This window comes from Capra hircus, chromosome 5 (genome assembly GCF_001704415.2).
Source record: "Capra hircus breed San Clemente chromosome 5, ASM170441v1, whole genome shotgun sequence".
In the NCBI taxonomy this organism is placed as follows: domain Eukaryota; kingdom Metazoa; phylum Chordata; class Mammalia; order Artiodactyla; family Bovidae; genus Capra; species Capra hircus.
Genome location: NC_030812.1, coordinates 57,372,282 through 57,390,005, shown reverse-complemented (window position 1 = coordinate 57,390,005; position 17,724 = coordinate 57,372,282). Strand labels below are relative to the sequence as shown.

Below are 17,724 nucleotides of genomic sequence, written 5' to 3'. Positions count from 1 at the left end.
TGATTTGGATGGGACAAATGTGTTTGTAATTGTAGGTTTGCAGAATCTCCAGTGGCCCAGGATGAAAAGAGTGTGACTAATGTAGCAGAAGCATAGCAATGGGGTAGTTTCCAACTCAGTGAAACCCCGTGAACTGTAGCCCACCAGACTCCTCTGTCCATGCAATTCTCCGGGGAAGACTACTGGTAACCATTCCTTTCTCCAGGGAATCTTCCCAACCCAGGGATCAAACTCTGGTCTCTTGCATTACAAGCAGATTCTTTACCATCTAAGCCACCAGGGAAGTCCAGAGACTGTTAACAGTTAGAATTTGGACTTGAGAACTTCCCTGGTTGTACCATGATTAGGAATTCACCTGCCAGTGTAAGGGACACCGGTTTGATCCCTCGCCAGGAAGATTCCACATGCCACAGAGCAATGAAGCCTGGGTGCCACAACCACTGAACCAGTACTCTAGAGCCTGTGAGCCATAAATGCTGAGCCTGCGCACAGCAACTACTGAAGCCTGCATGGCCTAGAGCCTGTATGCATCAACTACTGAGCCCGTGTGCTGCAACTGTTGAAGCCCATGTGCCTACAGCCTATGCTCTGCAACAAGCAAAGCCACCACAATGAGAAGCCTGTGAACTGCAAGGAACAGTATCCCCCACTTGCCACAACTAGAGAAAGCCCACGCACAGCAATGAAGATCCAACACAACCAAGTTGATGCACGTACAACCCAACTATGGATCTGAAGAAGAACTCATTAATGGCTACTGAGATGAAGAATAATCCATTTTTAAGATTAGAATTGTAACAGGTTTTTATTTTTTCAAATGAATTTTTAATATGAATTTATTTATTTTAATTGGAGGTTAATTGCTTTACAATATTGTATTTGTTTTGCCATACATCAACATGAATTTTTAAAGACTATTCAAGATAATAAATTGAAGCTATTGCATCACTAAGATAGTTCAAAAATGTGAGCAGACCAAAATATTTCTACAAAGCAAAATTTATGTAAACATTGCAAATTAGCAGATTATTTTGTATCATATAAAACACATATATGTCAACATACCAAGATAATTTTTTATTTTTTCCAATATGTGAATTATCACTAGGAGAAGAGCATATGGGCACCTACCACAAACTACTCCTACTTATTTTTCTAAAACAACTCTATTCAATATTAAGTAAAAAAATAGGATTTCTGCATAATATTATGATTTAGAAATAAATATTTTCTTCAGCAGATTTGAGGATGTACATGCATGCATGCTAAGTCACTTCAGTAGTGTCTGACTCCTTGTGACCCTATGGACCATAGCCCAAAAGGGACTCTCTTGTCTGTGGGATTCTCCAGACAATCTTGCCTGTGGGATTCTCCAGACAAGAATACTAGAGTGGGTTGTCATGACTTCCTCCAGGGGATCTTCCTGACCTAGGGATCCAACCCACTTCTCTTATGTCTCCTGCATTGGCAGGTGGGTTCTTTACCACTAGCGCCATCTGGGATGTGCACCTACTTTTTTTTTTTTTTTTTAAATCTCATTGTTTTTATTTTATTTATTTATTTTTTTTACTTTATTTTACTTTACAATACTGTATTGGTTTTGTCATACATCAATATGAATCCGCCACAGGTGTACATGAGTTCCCACTCCTGAAACCTACATTTAAACATTTTGAAGTATTACTAATTATTATAATGTCCATTGTGTGTTGAACGTGTGTTGAACATTTACTATGCATGAATTACTGTGTTAATTGTGTTTATATTATTTAATCACCGTATAAAGCATGGTTGTGAGAGTTGGACTGTGAAGAAGGCTGAGTGCCGAAGAATTGCTGCTTTTGAACTGTGGTGTTGGAGAAGACTCTTGAGAGTCCCTTTGACTGCAAGGAGATCCAACAAATCCATTCTGAAGGGGATCAACCCTGGGATTTATTTGGAGGGAATGATGCTAAAGCTGAAACTCCAGTTCTCTGGCCACCTCATGCGAAGAGTTGACTCATTGGAAAAGATTCTAATGCTGGGAGGGATTGGGGGCAGGAAGAGAAGGGGACGACAGAGTATGAGATGGCTGGATGGCATCACTGACTCAATGGATGTGAGTCTGAGTGAACTCCGGGAGTTGGTGATGGACAGGGAGGCCTGGTGTGCTGTGATTCATGGGGTCGCAAAGAGTCGGACACGACTGAGCGACTGAACTGAACTGAACTGAACTGAACTGAACTGATAAAGCAAGGTACACATAATTATGAACTTTTCTTTTTTACTTTTGAAAAAATTGAAACTTAGAGACATTATTTTTGTTGCTCACACTATAACAAAGTTCAGAGTTTATGGAACAGGGCTGTAATAAGATCTTTGATTCTAAACTGTAGTTTGTTAAGTGTTATGCAGTACTTCCAACCAAGTAAATAAATCATTAGATGATACACAGATGAGCGCTTCCTAGCTAGCCAGATATCAAATGCCTCAAACTATACCTAGGATCCAAACGCTCAACATGTTTTTGAGTAAATAAATATATGATTGAAAAATTGATATTTTTATACCATATATGCAAAAAAATTTTGTCAAGAAATGATCTCATGAAGCTTTTTAAGAATACCTTTTAAATAAAGTTTTATTTTTCAACCATACCACTGTTTTACATACATTAAAGTTTAAAGTATACATGTTATAATTCCCATTCTCCCAAATCATCCCACCCTCTCCGATGATTTGGGAGAATGGGAATTATAACATGTATACTGTCATGTAAGAATTGAATCACCAGTCCATGTCTGACGTAGGGTGCAGCTTGCTTGGGGCTGGTGCATGGGGATGACCCAGAGAGATGTTGTGGGGAGGGAGGTGGGAGGGGGGTTCATGTTTGGGAACGCATGTAAGAATTAAAGATTTTAAAATTTAAAAAAAAATAAAAAATTAAAATAAAAAAAAAGAGTAATGTGGGCACTGTTAAGAAATGTAGACTAAGACACAAAGAACTCATTGGCCTCCTTACACAAAAGCATCTGGATAAGAGAGGAAGCAAGAGCCAGTCTGAAGTATAACATCCTTACACAATGGAGTATTACTCAGCCATTAAAAAGAATTCATTTGAATCAGTTCTGATGAGATGGATGAAACTGGAGCCAATTATACAGAGTGAAGTAAGCCAGAAAGAAAAACACCAATACAGTATACTAACACATATATATGGAATTTAGGAAGATGGCAATGACGACCCTGTATGCAAGACAGGAAAAAAGACACAGATGTGTATAACGGACTTTTGGACTCAGAGGGAGAGGGAGAGGGTGGGATGATATGGGAGAATGGGAATTCTAACATGTATACTGTCATGTAAGAATTGAATCGCCAGTCCATGTCTGACGTAGGGTGCAGCATGCTTGGGGCTGGTGCATGGGGATGACCCAGAGAGATGTTGTGGGGAGGGAGGTGGGAGGGGGGTTCATGTTTGGGAACGCATGTAAGAATTAAAGATTTTAAAATTTAAAAAATAGAAAAATAAAAAAAGAATCAAAGCTATAAAAAAAAAGTTTAAAGTAACATATAAACAATAAAATTGAATATAAATAAAATCAAAAGAAATAACAGTATTTCAGAGTGAATAAAAAATTACAAAGGTAAAAAGAAAAAAAATAATTTAGTGTGTAACTTAAAAGCATCACATTCTTATCATTGACTCTCTGTAAAAGGGTTACAAATACATTTGTAACTGCATTTAGTTTGGATGTTATCATTGGTGGTATTGACTGAGTAATTCTAATTTCTTTTTGTGTGGATTTTAGCATTGGACAAACATATTGATGTTGAGAATATCACTATAGGGAAAACAGAAAGTAAGGGAGAATTAAATATGATAGGAAAATAATTCAGTAGAAAAATTAGAAGCAACAGTGTAAAATAATAGTTTCTTAATGTGTTATATTCCAGCTTTGTCTTTTGAAAGATCCAAACATTTTGACAGCATTGCTATGCTCTAAAATTAAGGAGGAAATTCACAGAAGCCTTCTTAAAGGCCAAATTTGTACAAGAGTACTGCAAATAAAAATTACCATAGAAACAAAGAATCAGAGCATTTTGAGAAAGGATACATAGTGTCACCATTTTAAATATAGATAATGCTATGGATAGTAATGTGAATATGAATGCATCATGAAAAATGGAAGCTGTATAAAAGAATTGCAATGCCAAATCAGTCACACATAAAGAAGGAAAAAAAACTAATAGTCACTGTATCAAAACCTCATGACACAGGAAACACCTTACACTTGACTTCCATGATACCATGCTCACTGGCTGTTTGTTCCTCCTATTTCACTGTATGTTATTTCTACACATTTTTCAATACCTCCTTGTTATTACATTCTGAATGTTGGATGCAGATATTAAAGCAAATAAAATAATTGGAAGAAAATATAAATAAGTATATGACATGATTAGGACTATTAAAGCCTTTCACATAATAATAGATTCAGAAACAAACAAAAAAGAGTAAATAGATTTTACTGCAATTTAACCAAATTTTCTGTATACCATCACCACAAATTGCATTAAACGTTACATAACAAACTGTGAAATAAGATTTATTACATGATATTTGCACAGACTTAATATCCTTAATATATGGAAATATCTCAAGAAAGCATAAGGAATTACTTCAAGAACAGTGAAAGGGTAGTAATATTATGTTCGAACATTACCGATAAATATTTGCAAATTATGACACATTATTAGCAATTTAAAAATGTGCATTAACATGAACAAAATGTTACTTGGTTCATCATTTTGGCAAAAATTTAGTATCTTCATGATACATTCTGACCTTGCTATTATTAATGCATCTTCCAGTCTCCAAGGACACTGTCCCAATTCCTAGGTGCATTAGTTAGCTTTTGTTTTGCTTTGTTTTTTCCTATATGAGTATTTTACATTCATTAGTGACTTTGGAGCATGGTCACCAAGGACACTTTTTATTTAGCATAGTTAATCTTACCTGTTACACATTGACCATATACAAAAAACATCTTCAATCATATCTGTGGTGAAACTTCAGGGAACCACTCTGTGTTAAACTGTTGGGTCAGGCCATCAACTTTGCAAGAATGAAAGAGAATTTTGTTTTCCTTGGCCTGTTTGCTAGTCTTTCCTTCTATCTGTATTTTGTGGAAATAGGTCATTTTTAAATTTTGACTGATTTTTATCAGTCACGGTAAATGTTAGGCACAGGGATATAAAAATGGATATAACTTGTTCATGCATTTCCATTACTATCTTTGAGTGAGTGTTAAGTGGAAAAGAATCACTAGACTACATTCATGTCACTACTAATAACTGGTTTAATTGTGAGACTATGTGGGGAGAAAAAAAATCTGAAGCCTGAATGACAGACTGAAGTGTAAGTACTTGCATATTTTTCAAATCAGTATTTTTTTCTATTCAAAATTTGGAGAAAAATTAAAACAGTTCCTTTTCTGGAGAAGGGAATGCTACTTCTGTGATGGAAAAGATCTGGTTATTTGGCCTGAGGGCATAGAATGTGCCTTGGTTTTAGGAGAGAGTATATTTTCCTCTATTTCATAGAAAGATGTCCACTAGTCATTTGTATGACCTTGAAGAATTCACTCTCCCTCTCTGAACTTTGTTTTCTTTCTTCATAAAACTTGCCATGCTTTAGAAATCAGTGACATGAGTCCTGTCCAAAGTAGGTTAAAGCATCTCTGTTTTTAATTTGCTCGATGACCTTTTACCAGTGGAGCAGAATGTGGCTCTGGAGGGAAAAAATGCTGGCCGGGGCCTGAGCCCATCAGATGACAAATTCTGTAGATCTAAGGAAGTCCCTAGGCTTCCCTGGTGGCTCAGTGGTAAAGAATCTGCCTGCCAATGCAGGAGATACTGGTTCAATCTCTGGTTTGGGAAAATCCCCTGGAGGAGGGAATGGCAACCCATTCCAATACGCTTGCCTGGAGAATCCCATGGACAGAGGAGCCTGGCAGGCTATATAGTTCACAGGGTCACAAAGAGTTGGACACAACTGAACAACTAACACTCTTAACACTTTCAGTGTTTTATTTATATATATATATATATATATGTATACACACACACACCCACATATATATATATACACATACACACATATATATAATACACACACACACACACATATATATATATATATATATAAAATACACACACATACATGCTGACCAGGAGACTTTATTATTTTAAAGCTTCGTTTAAATGGTGTGTGTGTTCACTCAGTCCTGTCCGACTCTTTGTGATCCCATGGACTGTAGCCCACCAGGCTCCTCTGTCCAAGGGATTTCGCAGGCAAGCATACTGGAGTGGGTAGCCATTCCCTTTAGCTTCATTTGAATAGTATGATCTTTGACATTTAGTGATTGAGTGGATGTTAACCCCATCTGTGTGAATATAACCTGTGCCAAATCATAGTACAATAGTCCAGATGTATTTTTTTAAAGGTTTTCTGATTTAGACATTGGGGAAAAGTGTAGAAATAAAGCAGTGTTATAGAATACTACAGTGTCAGGTAATATGGCCAAATATCAGAGTTCACCTTAATTTTCTAAAAATTATAAAGATTTACCATAGTTTAACATTTAGAGAAGAGTTAACAAATGGCATGGGCTCACTGCTGTGGATAGAAATAGCTCTATTTTATTGAGTACATTATAAGCTGTAGATATACCTAGACCTTTATGCTGCTACCTGAATAGAGTTACGTGTCCTGAGTTCTTCTTTTTTAATGTAAATTTTTTATATTTCCCAAAATGAAAAAGGTGAGGAGTGGCATTGTTTTCCACTTTTGCAAACCACAATGTTTACCTTAACACAGGACAATGAGTTCTCATATCTGCTTCTAACAACGTGTGCTCAGGCCCTCGGTTGTGTCCTACTCTTTGCAACCCCATAGCCCGCCAGGGTCCCCTGTCCATGGAATTTCCCAGCCAAGAATACTGGAGTGGGTTGCCATTTCCTTCTCCATAATGTCCTGGTTTCTAACTCCATAGATTTGCTGTGCTTATCTTTGAAATTTCTGTGAATGGAATTCTTTTATGTCTTGCTTCTTCACTCAAAATTTTGTTAGAGCTCTCCATGCTATTGCATGTAGGAGTATTATTAACTGTCATTGTTTTACTCTTCCATTTTGTGAATATAATTTCAATATACAAATTGATTCTGTCATTGGAAGTCATTTTAGTGTTTTGAGTTTTTTGATTATTAAAATAATGCCACTTTTAATTTTGTTAAACATTCATTCATTTGGAGTACATATGTATGCATTTCTATTGGGCAAATACCTATAATAATAATATCCTGTTTCATATATACCTGGACATTCAATTTAATAAACATATTCAAAAAGTTTTAATAGTGCCTTTAAAAATGTACACACCAACTAAGATTACAATACATTCTTTTTTTTGAAGCATGATTTTAATTTTATTAAAATTAAATGCATACAGATATGCTAAGTAATTTTAACAGTGGAAACACAGTGTTAAGATTGACTATTTTAAAATGTAGATGTATGGGTAATTTTATCTGATTAAATTTTATTTTATTACACTGGATTTTTTTTCTACCATGAAAGTTTTTATTTTTTATTTTTTAATATAAATTTATTTATTTTAATTGGAGGTTAATTACTTTACAATATTGTATTGGTTTTGCCATACATCAACATGAATGGATACTTGGTATGGTCCATCCATTTAATGTTAGTTATCCTCATGGTTGTACACTAGTTGTGAATTTAATTTCCTTTTCCCTAAACCCTAACAAGATTACATTTCATATGTTCACTTGTATTTAGATGTCCTCTTTTGTGAAGAAATTTGTCTAATTTTTACTAGGCTTGGTTTTGTCTTATTGATTTATAGTGGAGTTTTATAAATGCTGGGTTCTGTCTTTGAGAGTTTTTGCAAATATCTTCTCTTAGTCTTCTTTAATCAATTGTATGTATTGTATATAAAACTTATATATATAACATTCTAGTGAATTATGAAAAATATATACATACTTCCTCATAACCACTACTGAAATCAAGATATATAATGCTATGTAGCATTTCATGTTTATAAATATCACAATTTGTTTATTTATAATCTCTTGATGCTTCCTTATATTGGATTCCACTTCTAGTTATTTTGAATAAAGATCCAATTGTAAAGTTTTTCTATGAAATACATATATTTTTCTCCTCATAGTAAATTCTTAGGGACAGAGTTGATATGTCATATTTGAATTGTGGTGCTGGAAAACACTCTTCAGAATCCCTTGGCCTGCAAGGAGATCAAACCAGTCAATGCTAAAGGAAATAAACCCTGAATATTTCTTGGAAGGACTGATGCTGAAGTTGAAGCTCCAATACTTTGGACTCCTTGTGCAAAGAGATGACTCATTGGAAAAGATCCTGATGATGAGAAAGACTGAAGGCAAAAGGAGAAGAGGGTGGCAGAGAATGAGATGGTTAAATAGCATCACCATCTCAATGGACATTAAGCAAACTCCAGCAAATGATGGAGGACAAAGGAGCCTGGTGTGCTACAGTCCATGGGGTCACAGAGAGTGTTGATGTCTTTTCCAGGCAATCCTTTCTTTCATTTCACCCTCTCTCTAAGAGGTTCTCATAAATAAGGTGACTTCACTTAGGCTGATAATCCCCAAATTTACATCTGCACAAAGAGTGCATCCTATAGTATTGTGAATTCAATAGTCAATTTTTTGGACATCTAGATCAGACTTAGAGGGTTTAAAATTAGACTTTTCCTTGGACAAGTCTATGTGGCTTTCATTTTCACTTTTTAAAAAATGTCTTTCTAAAGGCAGAGAACTTTTTCTTAGGTCTATTATCTATCTCAAGTTCATTTTTTTGTTGTGTTCATTTTTATGCCAGTTATATGGAATTGACTGAAGATGCTGTTTACTTCTTGTATATGTCTGTGGATTTTCAGTCAATTCTATCAATTAATTAGTAGGAGAATCTCCAACTATAATTGCTAATTTATTTGTTTCATCTTTTATTTATGGCAGTTTGTGCTCTTCTGTCGCTTCAGTAGTGTCTGACTCTTTGCGACCCTATGGACTATAGACCACCAGGCTCCTCATCCATGGGGATTCTCCAGGTGAGAATACAGGAGTGGGTTACTATGCGCTCCTCCAGGGGATCCTCCTGACCCAGGGATCAAACCTGTATCTCTAAAATCTCCTGCATTGTCAGGCAGGCTCTTTACCACTGGTGCCACTTTAGAAGCTCTTATGCCAGTTTATCCTTCATATATTTTTATGCATTATTAGATACATAAATAATTAGAATCTATGTTCTTGGTTATTTGACTCAGTTCTCAGTATGTAATTTTCTTTTGTATGCTTGTTAATTTTCTTTGGTGGCAATATGCACTCCAGCATTCTCTTGATTATCCTTTCTATGATATACTTTTTCTATTCTTTTATTTTTAATCTATCTATGTTATTATATTTAAAGTGGAGTGCTTGTATATAGCATCTAAAAAAATAATTTTTTAATTGTTCTTATAATCTCTTTTGATTACCATGATATGTTTTGATCACTTATAGGCAGTGTATCATCATTTATGTTTGGACTTCTATCATTTTGTTAGTTGATTGTTCTTTGTTCCCATTGCTGTTCATTCTTTTGTTTCTACTACACTAGTTTAGTGTTCCATTTTAATTTATAGAATGTTTTTTACCATATCATTTCTTAAAAGTTTGTGTGTGATCTGTAAATTATAATCTACACATTGAACATTTCACAAACCATTTTGATATAATATTTTGCCACTGAGGTAGAATGCAACAGAAGAAAATTGTTACCCTTTGCTCTTCTCCTTTTCATTATGGTTATCATATTTTGTCTCTATACAGTGTCAATTCCATCAGTATATGTTATGGATTTTGCTTTCAACAAATGTTTCAAAGGATTTGTATAGTATGGTATTTTCCTGTTTGTTTTTAAATGTTTGGTAGGAATCTACAATTAAGCCATCTGAGGCTGCAGTTCTCTTTGCAGAATAATTTAAATATGTATTTGGTTACTTTGGGCTTCTCTAGTGACTCAGATGTTAAAGAATCTGCCTGCAAAGCAGGAGATCTGGGTTCTATCCCTGGGTTGGGAATATTCCCTGGAGAAGAGAATGGCTACTCACTCCAGTATTCTTACCTGGAGACTTTCATGAACAGAGAAGGCTGGTGGGTTACAGTCCATGGGATTGCAAAGAGTTGACACGATTGTGTGACTAACACTTTTACTTTTCACTTGTTTACTTTAATGTTAAAAATAGAACTATATAGGTTAGGTATTTAATCTTGCATTAACTTTAGTAGATTGTATTTTTCATAGAATTCATTCGTTCATTCAAGTTGCTGAATCCATTTAGCAGATTTTTTCAAAACATGACATTTTTATCTTTTCAATAGCTGTATAATTTATAATGATGCTATACCTAACATTTCTGATAAATTCCATCTTTTTTTTCTTTCAAGATCAGTCTCAATGACAATTTTATCAATGTTATTACCTCTCCAAGAATCAGCTTTTGATTATATTCATTTGTCTCTTGTTTCTGTTTTCCATTCCATTGATGTTTTTAAATTATTTTTTTAATCTATTTGGATACCTTCTCTTTAACTTTTTACATGTAGATTACCTAAAACATCAAAAGTGGTAATGAGAAATCACACAGTCATAACAACATTCATCTTGTTGGGATTTACAGAGGACCCACAGCTGCAAGTTCTGATTTTTGTCTTCTTGTTTCTTACTTACGTGCTGAGCATTACTGGAAACCTGACTATCATCATTCTAACATTCCTAGATTCTCATCTTAAAACACCTATGTATTTTTTTCTCAGAAACTTCTCCTTCTTAGAAATCTCATTCACAACGGTCTGTATTCCCAGATTCCTGTATAGCATATCAAGTGGGGACAATACCATTACTTACAACGCCTGTGCTAGTCAAATATTTTTCATTGGACTTTTTGGGGCCACAGAGTTTTTTCTCCTGGCAGCCATGTCCTATGACCGATACGTGGCCATCTGTAAACCCCTTCATTACATGACCATCATGAATGGCAGAGTCTGCACCATCCTTGTGCTCTGCTGCTGGATCTCTGGGCTGATGATCATCATCACACCACTCAGTATGGGCCTCCAGCTAGAATTCTGTGACTCCAATGCCATTGATCATTTTGGCTGCGATGCAGCTCCTCTTTTTAAGATCTCATGCTCAGATACATGGTTCATTGAACAGATGGTTATAATTTGTGCAGTGGTGACATTCATCATTACATTGATAGGGGTTGTTCTTTCTTACGTGTATATCATCAGGACTATTCTAAGATTTCCCTCTGCATCACAGAGAAGAAAAGCTTTTTCCACTTGTTCTTCTCACATGATTGTTGTTTCCATTACCTATGGCAGCTGTATTTTTATCTACATCAAGCCTTCAGCCAAAGAAGAGGTGGACATTAACAAAGGGGTGTCTGTGCTCACTACATCTGTTGCCCCGCTGTTGAACCCTTTTATTTATACTTTGAGGAACAAGCAGGTGAAACAAGCTGTCAGTGACATAATCAAAAAAACTGCACTTTTCTTACACAATTAAGAGGATACTGGACTTAAACCATCAGATAAAAATAATGTATTGCTTGCTTAAACATTTTTCTCTGGAAATCCTAATTGTGAAACTACTTAGAACAAATCATTTATCCCTCTCTTTAATCTCAATCAAAATGATTTGTCCTTAAAAGAACATGAGAATTTATTTCTCAGAAGCAAAATCTTCCTTCATTTCTCACTGTTTTTCTAACATTATTCAAAAAAAGAATTGCATGCCTTGTTAAATATAGTATCTATGATTCCTGGGAAATTTTCAGAACAATAGTTTTGCTGGACTTCTTTAATTTGCATATGTATCATTAATATACTCTGGAGAAGGAAATGGCAACCCACTCCAATATTCTTGCTGGAAACATTCCATGAACAGAGGAGCCTGCTGGGCTCTGCAGTCCATAAGATCAGAAAGAGGCAGACACAACTGAGGAATTTTCACAATCACACTCAATAAATATATTGAAAGAAACATGTGACATATAGGAAGAAATATCTCGTCTTTGTTTAAAGTACTAACAAGACAAACATTAAAATAAAAGAACTCAAAATAGGCTTGTCAACTAAATCATATTGTAAACCAAACATGAAAATAAATATCAAGCATCTGAAAACAAAAATGATCCAAAAAAGATACAAGAGAGTTTACTTCAAGAAACAGGTGAAAATGTTAGCCCACACCTGCATAACAATAGCATGTTAGCACTCATACACACATGCACACATAAAAACAAAAAGAATAAAACAAAAATTAGTACTTTTGCTTCCATCTCTGTCAGAAAAGGAGTTTGAGATCATATTTTCTTTCTTAAATAATCATGAAACTGAATCGAGTATATGAGAAAATTTTTGGCGAGCAGCTCAAATTTCCCTCTAGAAAATGGAAATTATGTAAATGAAGTCCACAATTAGCCTAGTTCAGTCCACACTATGAGACAGAGACTAAGCTCAGCATGACTGTCTCTCTGAGTTTAGCTGGCAAAGATCGGGTCAATTGAAATGGTTAAAAAAAATTATCAATATTAAAAAAAAGAAAAGAAATGGTCAGTATCCTCCAGTCAGGGCTGCATTGAACTGGAATCTGGACACGAGTTCCGTTTGTGTCCTTGTCTGAGAAACTGACTAAATGCATGTAAGGAAAGTGTAATCCATGTTCACCAGTGATAATGCTGAGTGTTCGACAGAGATAGCAGAGGCCAAGCAGTCATTGGGCTTGGAGTTTTGGCCCAGCCAAAGTAAACAGCCCTTGTAAATAAATATCTCCTCAATGATAGGATTCCAGTTGGACACTGGGAAAGCTGCTTAGAAGTAAGGTCCACATTCTGGAGCAAGAGACAGAAACTTAAGTCCTGAGAGTAGAATCTATCCACACTGGTTCTTATAAAAAAAGATCGTATATTCTCACTATTTGCATAATATCTATGGCTATTTTTAATGGCAGAGTTGAGTATTTAACAGACTCCTTCAGGGCCCAAAAAGGTGAAAATGTTTACTATCTGACCTTTTGCAGAAAATGTTTGTCCACTTATGTTGTAGAATTCACTTTGCCATTTTTGTGTTATTTGGGAAGAAATAATGAGAGGCAGTTTTCTCAGCAGCTGTTTTTCTCTTCATCTTCCCAGATGTCTTCCAGGAGTAACTCTTAAACTTGACCAGCTAAAAGAATCCAACTAGTCCATACCCCTATATCTTCCATTTTGCCAGTGAATTCACTTCAAAATACATTTTGAAAAGATGAGAATTTGGGAAAGTCTGTCTATTTTGTTTACCTGGAGCTCCTATGTGTGCGTGCTTAGTTGCTCAGTCACGTCTGCCTTTCATGTGACCCTGCCAGGCTCCTCTGTCCATGGGATTCTCCAGGCAAGAATACTGGAATGGGCAGCCGTTCCCTTCTCCACAGGATCTTGAGACTGAACTCAATGGGCCACAAATCAACTCTACTTCAGTTTAAAACAAAAAGCCCCATGAAATGTAAAAACAAAAGAATTATAAAGATCTGGGAAGTAATTTTAAAACTATCAACAATAAGTTATCACATTTCCTTTTCTTTTGATAACAGATTTTTTTCTCTATTATTACCAGAATACTTGAAAGTGAAAGTGTTAGTCACTCAGTCATGTCTGACTCTTAGTGACCCCATGGACTGTAGCCCACCAGGCTCCTCTGTCCATCGAATTTTCCAAGAAAGAGGGATGCTCCTGGGAGGGAGAAGGGAGGGAGGTTCAGTATGGGGAACCCGTGTATACCTGTGGTGGATTCATGTTGATGTATGACAAAACCAATACAATATTGTAAAGTAATTAACCTCCAATTAAAATAAATAATTTATATTTTAAAAAAAAGAAAGTGGAGTGTGTTGCCATTCTCTACTTATACTGATGCTAACCACCAATCACATTTTTACAGGATTAACAAATTGAAAAACTTGTCTTTATCATCTTATAAATTCCTGGCATAATATTGAAATAAAGTAACAGAAGTCTGCCTTTGGTCTTGTAATCTGATACTAATCATGGCATGAACCTGGACTCTTCCAATGTTAATGTTATTTACAGGTACCTCTCTGAGGACATTTTCCCCAGGTCTGTGTTTCCTGCTCAGTCCCCAGAATCTATTACACAAGAGATTCATTAGTAATGTTTAAGACAGGACCACCAAGAATATGTTTCTTTGTTTCACTTAATTAAAGATTAGGTCAATTTTTTTAAAGAAGAAATTCTGCCAGGTTAGAAATATGTCCTCTGCCAGAAATAACAGAATATCAACTTTCCCAACAACAGAAGGAGATCCCTACTTAGCCATTTAAACAATTGTTAGTTTTGCAGTTCCAGAGTAGACTTCCAGGGCTCATTGGGAGGTAGGTTTTCTATTGAGAAAATAATCTTGTGTGGATGGAGGATGACTTAGTGAAAACTCTCCAACTTCAGAGCCCTCTGTGAGTAGGAGTCTGTGCTCCTAAGAATGGTCAGAGACCACCTATATCTCTCCCCACCTCTCTCCCCACCATAAGATCTTCCTGGATAACTTTTTTCACCCTTTGCAACTCTTGGATTCAGTGGACATCTGAAGTTATGACTATCAGAGAACTATTTTTTTAATCATTTTCTTTCCCTTTTCTGAACACTAGAATAATAGTTTCCTCTGAGGAAAGTATTTCTACAAAAATAACTGATAAGATTTGTCATTTTAATATTTTATGAAAGGTTTCAACCACCCTTATGAAGTGTGGCTTCTCAATATGAGTAGTAATTATAGGAGAGTCATTGATTAGCTGTTTTTATGTATCAATATGATGAATTTCATCTAAATGAAGGGGAATTTTAGAAGGATACTCACTCTCATTTTAAACAAAAACTGTGTATAAATTATGTGAACTGTATCCCCACTGAGTGATTTATATGCTTATGTTTCATCAGTTGGTGACCAAATTCTCTAATAGTCTTAGACATATTAATGGGAACCCAGTTTTTTAATATCTGTATCAATATCAGTGTCAATTAATTTCATGAGAGTATTGTTAAAAAGGCTGACTATGAGTAGCAGAAGAAAATAGTGGTATTTTTTGAAGAAAAAATTAGTCTCTGTCCTCAGTACACACGGGCTGACTGTGGTGGTTGGTATGGAGTCAGATAAACTGGAGTTGTGCTGACAGGACTGATGGGAGGTACCTGGGCTGCAGAGACAGTTCATTCCTGTCCCACCACCAGAAATGCTCTGGTGGCCCCTTTATGACCTTTAACCTGGTGTTGAGGCAAGGAGGTTCACTTTTAGGCAAAACGTGCCCAGTACTTCCTTGTAATGGAAGCCTAGTTTAGGCTGAACTGCGGGACTAGGCACCAAGTGGGAGCTTATATCCAACTTTCTTAGTGATTAGGAAAGAACTTTTTAAAACAACTAGGTGAAGCTCCAAGTTACCATTTAATTGAAGCTTCTAAGACAAATGTTATCTTTTGATTTAGCAACATAGGAAAGTGACAAGGTATCCTGACAATGACTGAAGGATAGGAAATATTTGACTTAGCTGCTATGTAAGTTATCAGAGAGAAGGCCAAATATATAGTACTTTCTGGTCAAAGCAAACTTTTCTAAATAACTTTTTCATTTAGTCCAGGACTAAATATGACAGAAGTCTTTTATTATGCTGCCAAGTAGCAAAGAATGATTTTTATATTTAACAACATCATTTTTAAAATGAAAGAGAATGGACAACTGTGATTATATATGGTGTGTATTAAATATGTGCATTTTTAGATCATTTATAACTCAAGCTAAAATACAAAAGAATCTAATCAACTCTTTGTTAGAAAAAAATTGGGGAACCTCAAATGGAATTACATACTTAAAGAATGTATCATAAAAAAGAATGGAAATTTCACTATATGAAAAAACAGGCTTCTTGATCTGAGTCAGAAGAGTACATAAAAATTTATGAATTTTACAATAATGTATTTATTGAGCTTTCAATAAATGTTGAATGGGGTTAACTGCTGTGAAATCTCAACGAGCAAGACAGAGCCTAGTCTCAATAAAATTACATTCACATGTTTAATTGTAATAGAGAAGTATAGTGGGCTAGAGGGGAAAAAGAGAAGCAGAGAATTTACACAACGAAGTTTCAAGAAATGTTTTTGTAGGAAGTACACTAGCTAAAACTTGCTAAACTTGCAGGTATCAGTATCAGTTTAGTGAAGGGAAAAGCAGGGTTGGAAAGCTGGTAATGAACAGAGCTGTATCAGGAAACAGACTTCACTTCAACTTGTTGAGAGATGTCATTTTGGTTTGTGGAAAGCAAAGGTCGTTCTTTGGTGGAAGCACTCTGAAGAGTTGCTTCATAGGTAACATTCCTTTCTAAACACGAACATCCTCATCACAGGAGTGTGTTATCAATGGGTCAAAAACTGCAAGCACTTCAGGTCCTATTAGTAGATATTATAATTTTGCCTTATAAGGTATAGACAAAATCCATGCAATTCACACATTTATGATTAACATTAAGCCATAATTTAACTATAAAATTAATTTCAATGAATATCCTATATATTCATAGATGGCATAAAATGAACATCACCACAAAAATATTGCTGAAGAAGCACAAAGGATTGGTAGCTATTGTACCAGGCAAATGATGCATGTGAAGAACTGCCCCCAACATACTGTCAGAATGATAAAAAGTGCTCTGCAACTGCTGTTCGCTTTTCAGTTTTCTTTTTTATTTCTATTTGGTAAATTTTTTAATTATGAAAACTTTTGTACTTAGAGAAGTGTTGACAAAATAGTGGAGCCAGTTCCCAGATATCCTTCACCCAGCTCTCCCTATTGGAAGCATCCTGCATAATCACAGTATAATTATTATCACTAAAGAATTTATACTGTATGCAAATACTAAGAACTAAAATACAGATTTAACGATGGGTCTCGGTCATGGCAAGGCCAGGCAGGCAGTGAGGGTGCCTCCTCCATCGCTGTCTTGAGTCTGCATGCACGCTCTGCGTCCCACTGTCTGCTCCCAAGAGTTCCCAGTGCCCATGGACTCAGCCTGAATGGAGCACCAGATGACCCAACTTTGGCAGGCAAGTCCACAGAAGCACAGAGATGAGAGAGTCTCAGAAGAGACAAAGATTCTCGAAAAAGATAATTAAGTAAAATTAAAATAAATTCATTAGATTAAGTACAGATTTTACTCGGATTTTCCCAGTTTTTCCTCTGATGTCATTTCTCTGTTGCAGGATCCAATTCAAGGTAAATAATTGAAAAGGAATTCTCATTTATCCTTGGTCTCCAACTTGTGTCTCATCCTGTATCCCCTCGTCCTTCGTGACCATGATAATACAAACAAATGAGGTTAAATTACTCAGGATGGGTTTGTTCAGTTGCTTATAATAATTTCTTAACCTCATACAGCAGCAGGTAACTTATTTATGTTCAGTTCAGTCACTCAGTCATTTCCAACTCTTTGCGACCCCAGCTCGCCAGGCCTCCCTGTGCGTCATAAACACCCAGAGTTCACCCCAGTCCATGTCCATTGAGTCAGTGATGCCATCCAACCATCTTATCCTCTGTCGT

At 35.7% G+C, this 17,724-nt stretch overlaps 1 protein-coding gene across 1 annotated transcript; it reads left to right on the top strand.

Moving 5' to 3' along the window:
- Nucleotides 10,718-11,656, top strand: LOC102175099 (olfactory receptor 6C2-like). Its single transcript, XM_005680444.2, has one exon. The coding sequence runs from the start codon at nucleotides 10,718-10,720 to the stop codon at nucleotides 11,654-11,656; it is 939 nt and encodes a 312-aa protein (XP_005680501.2).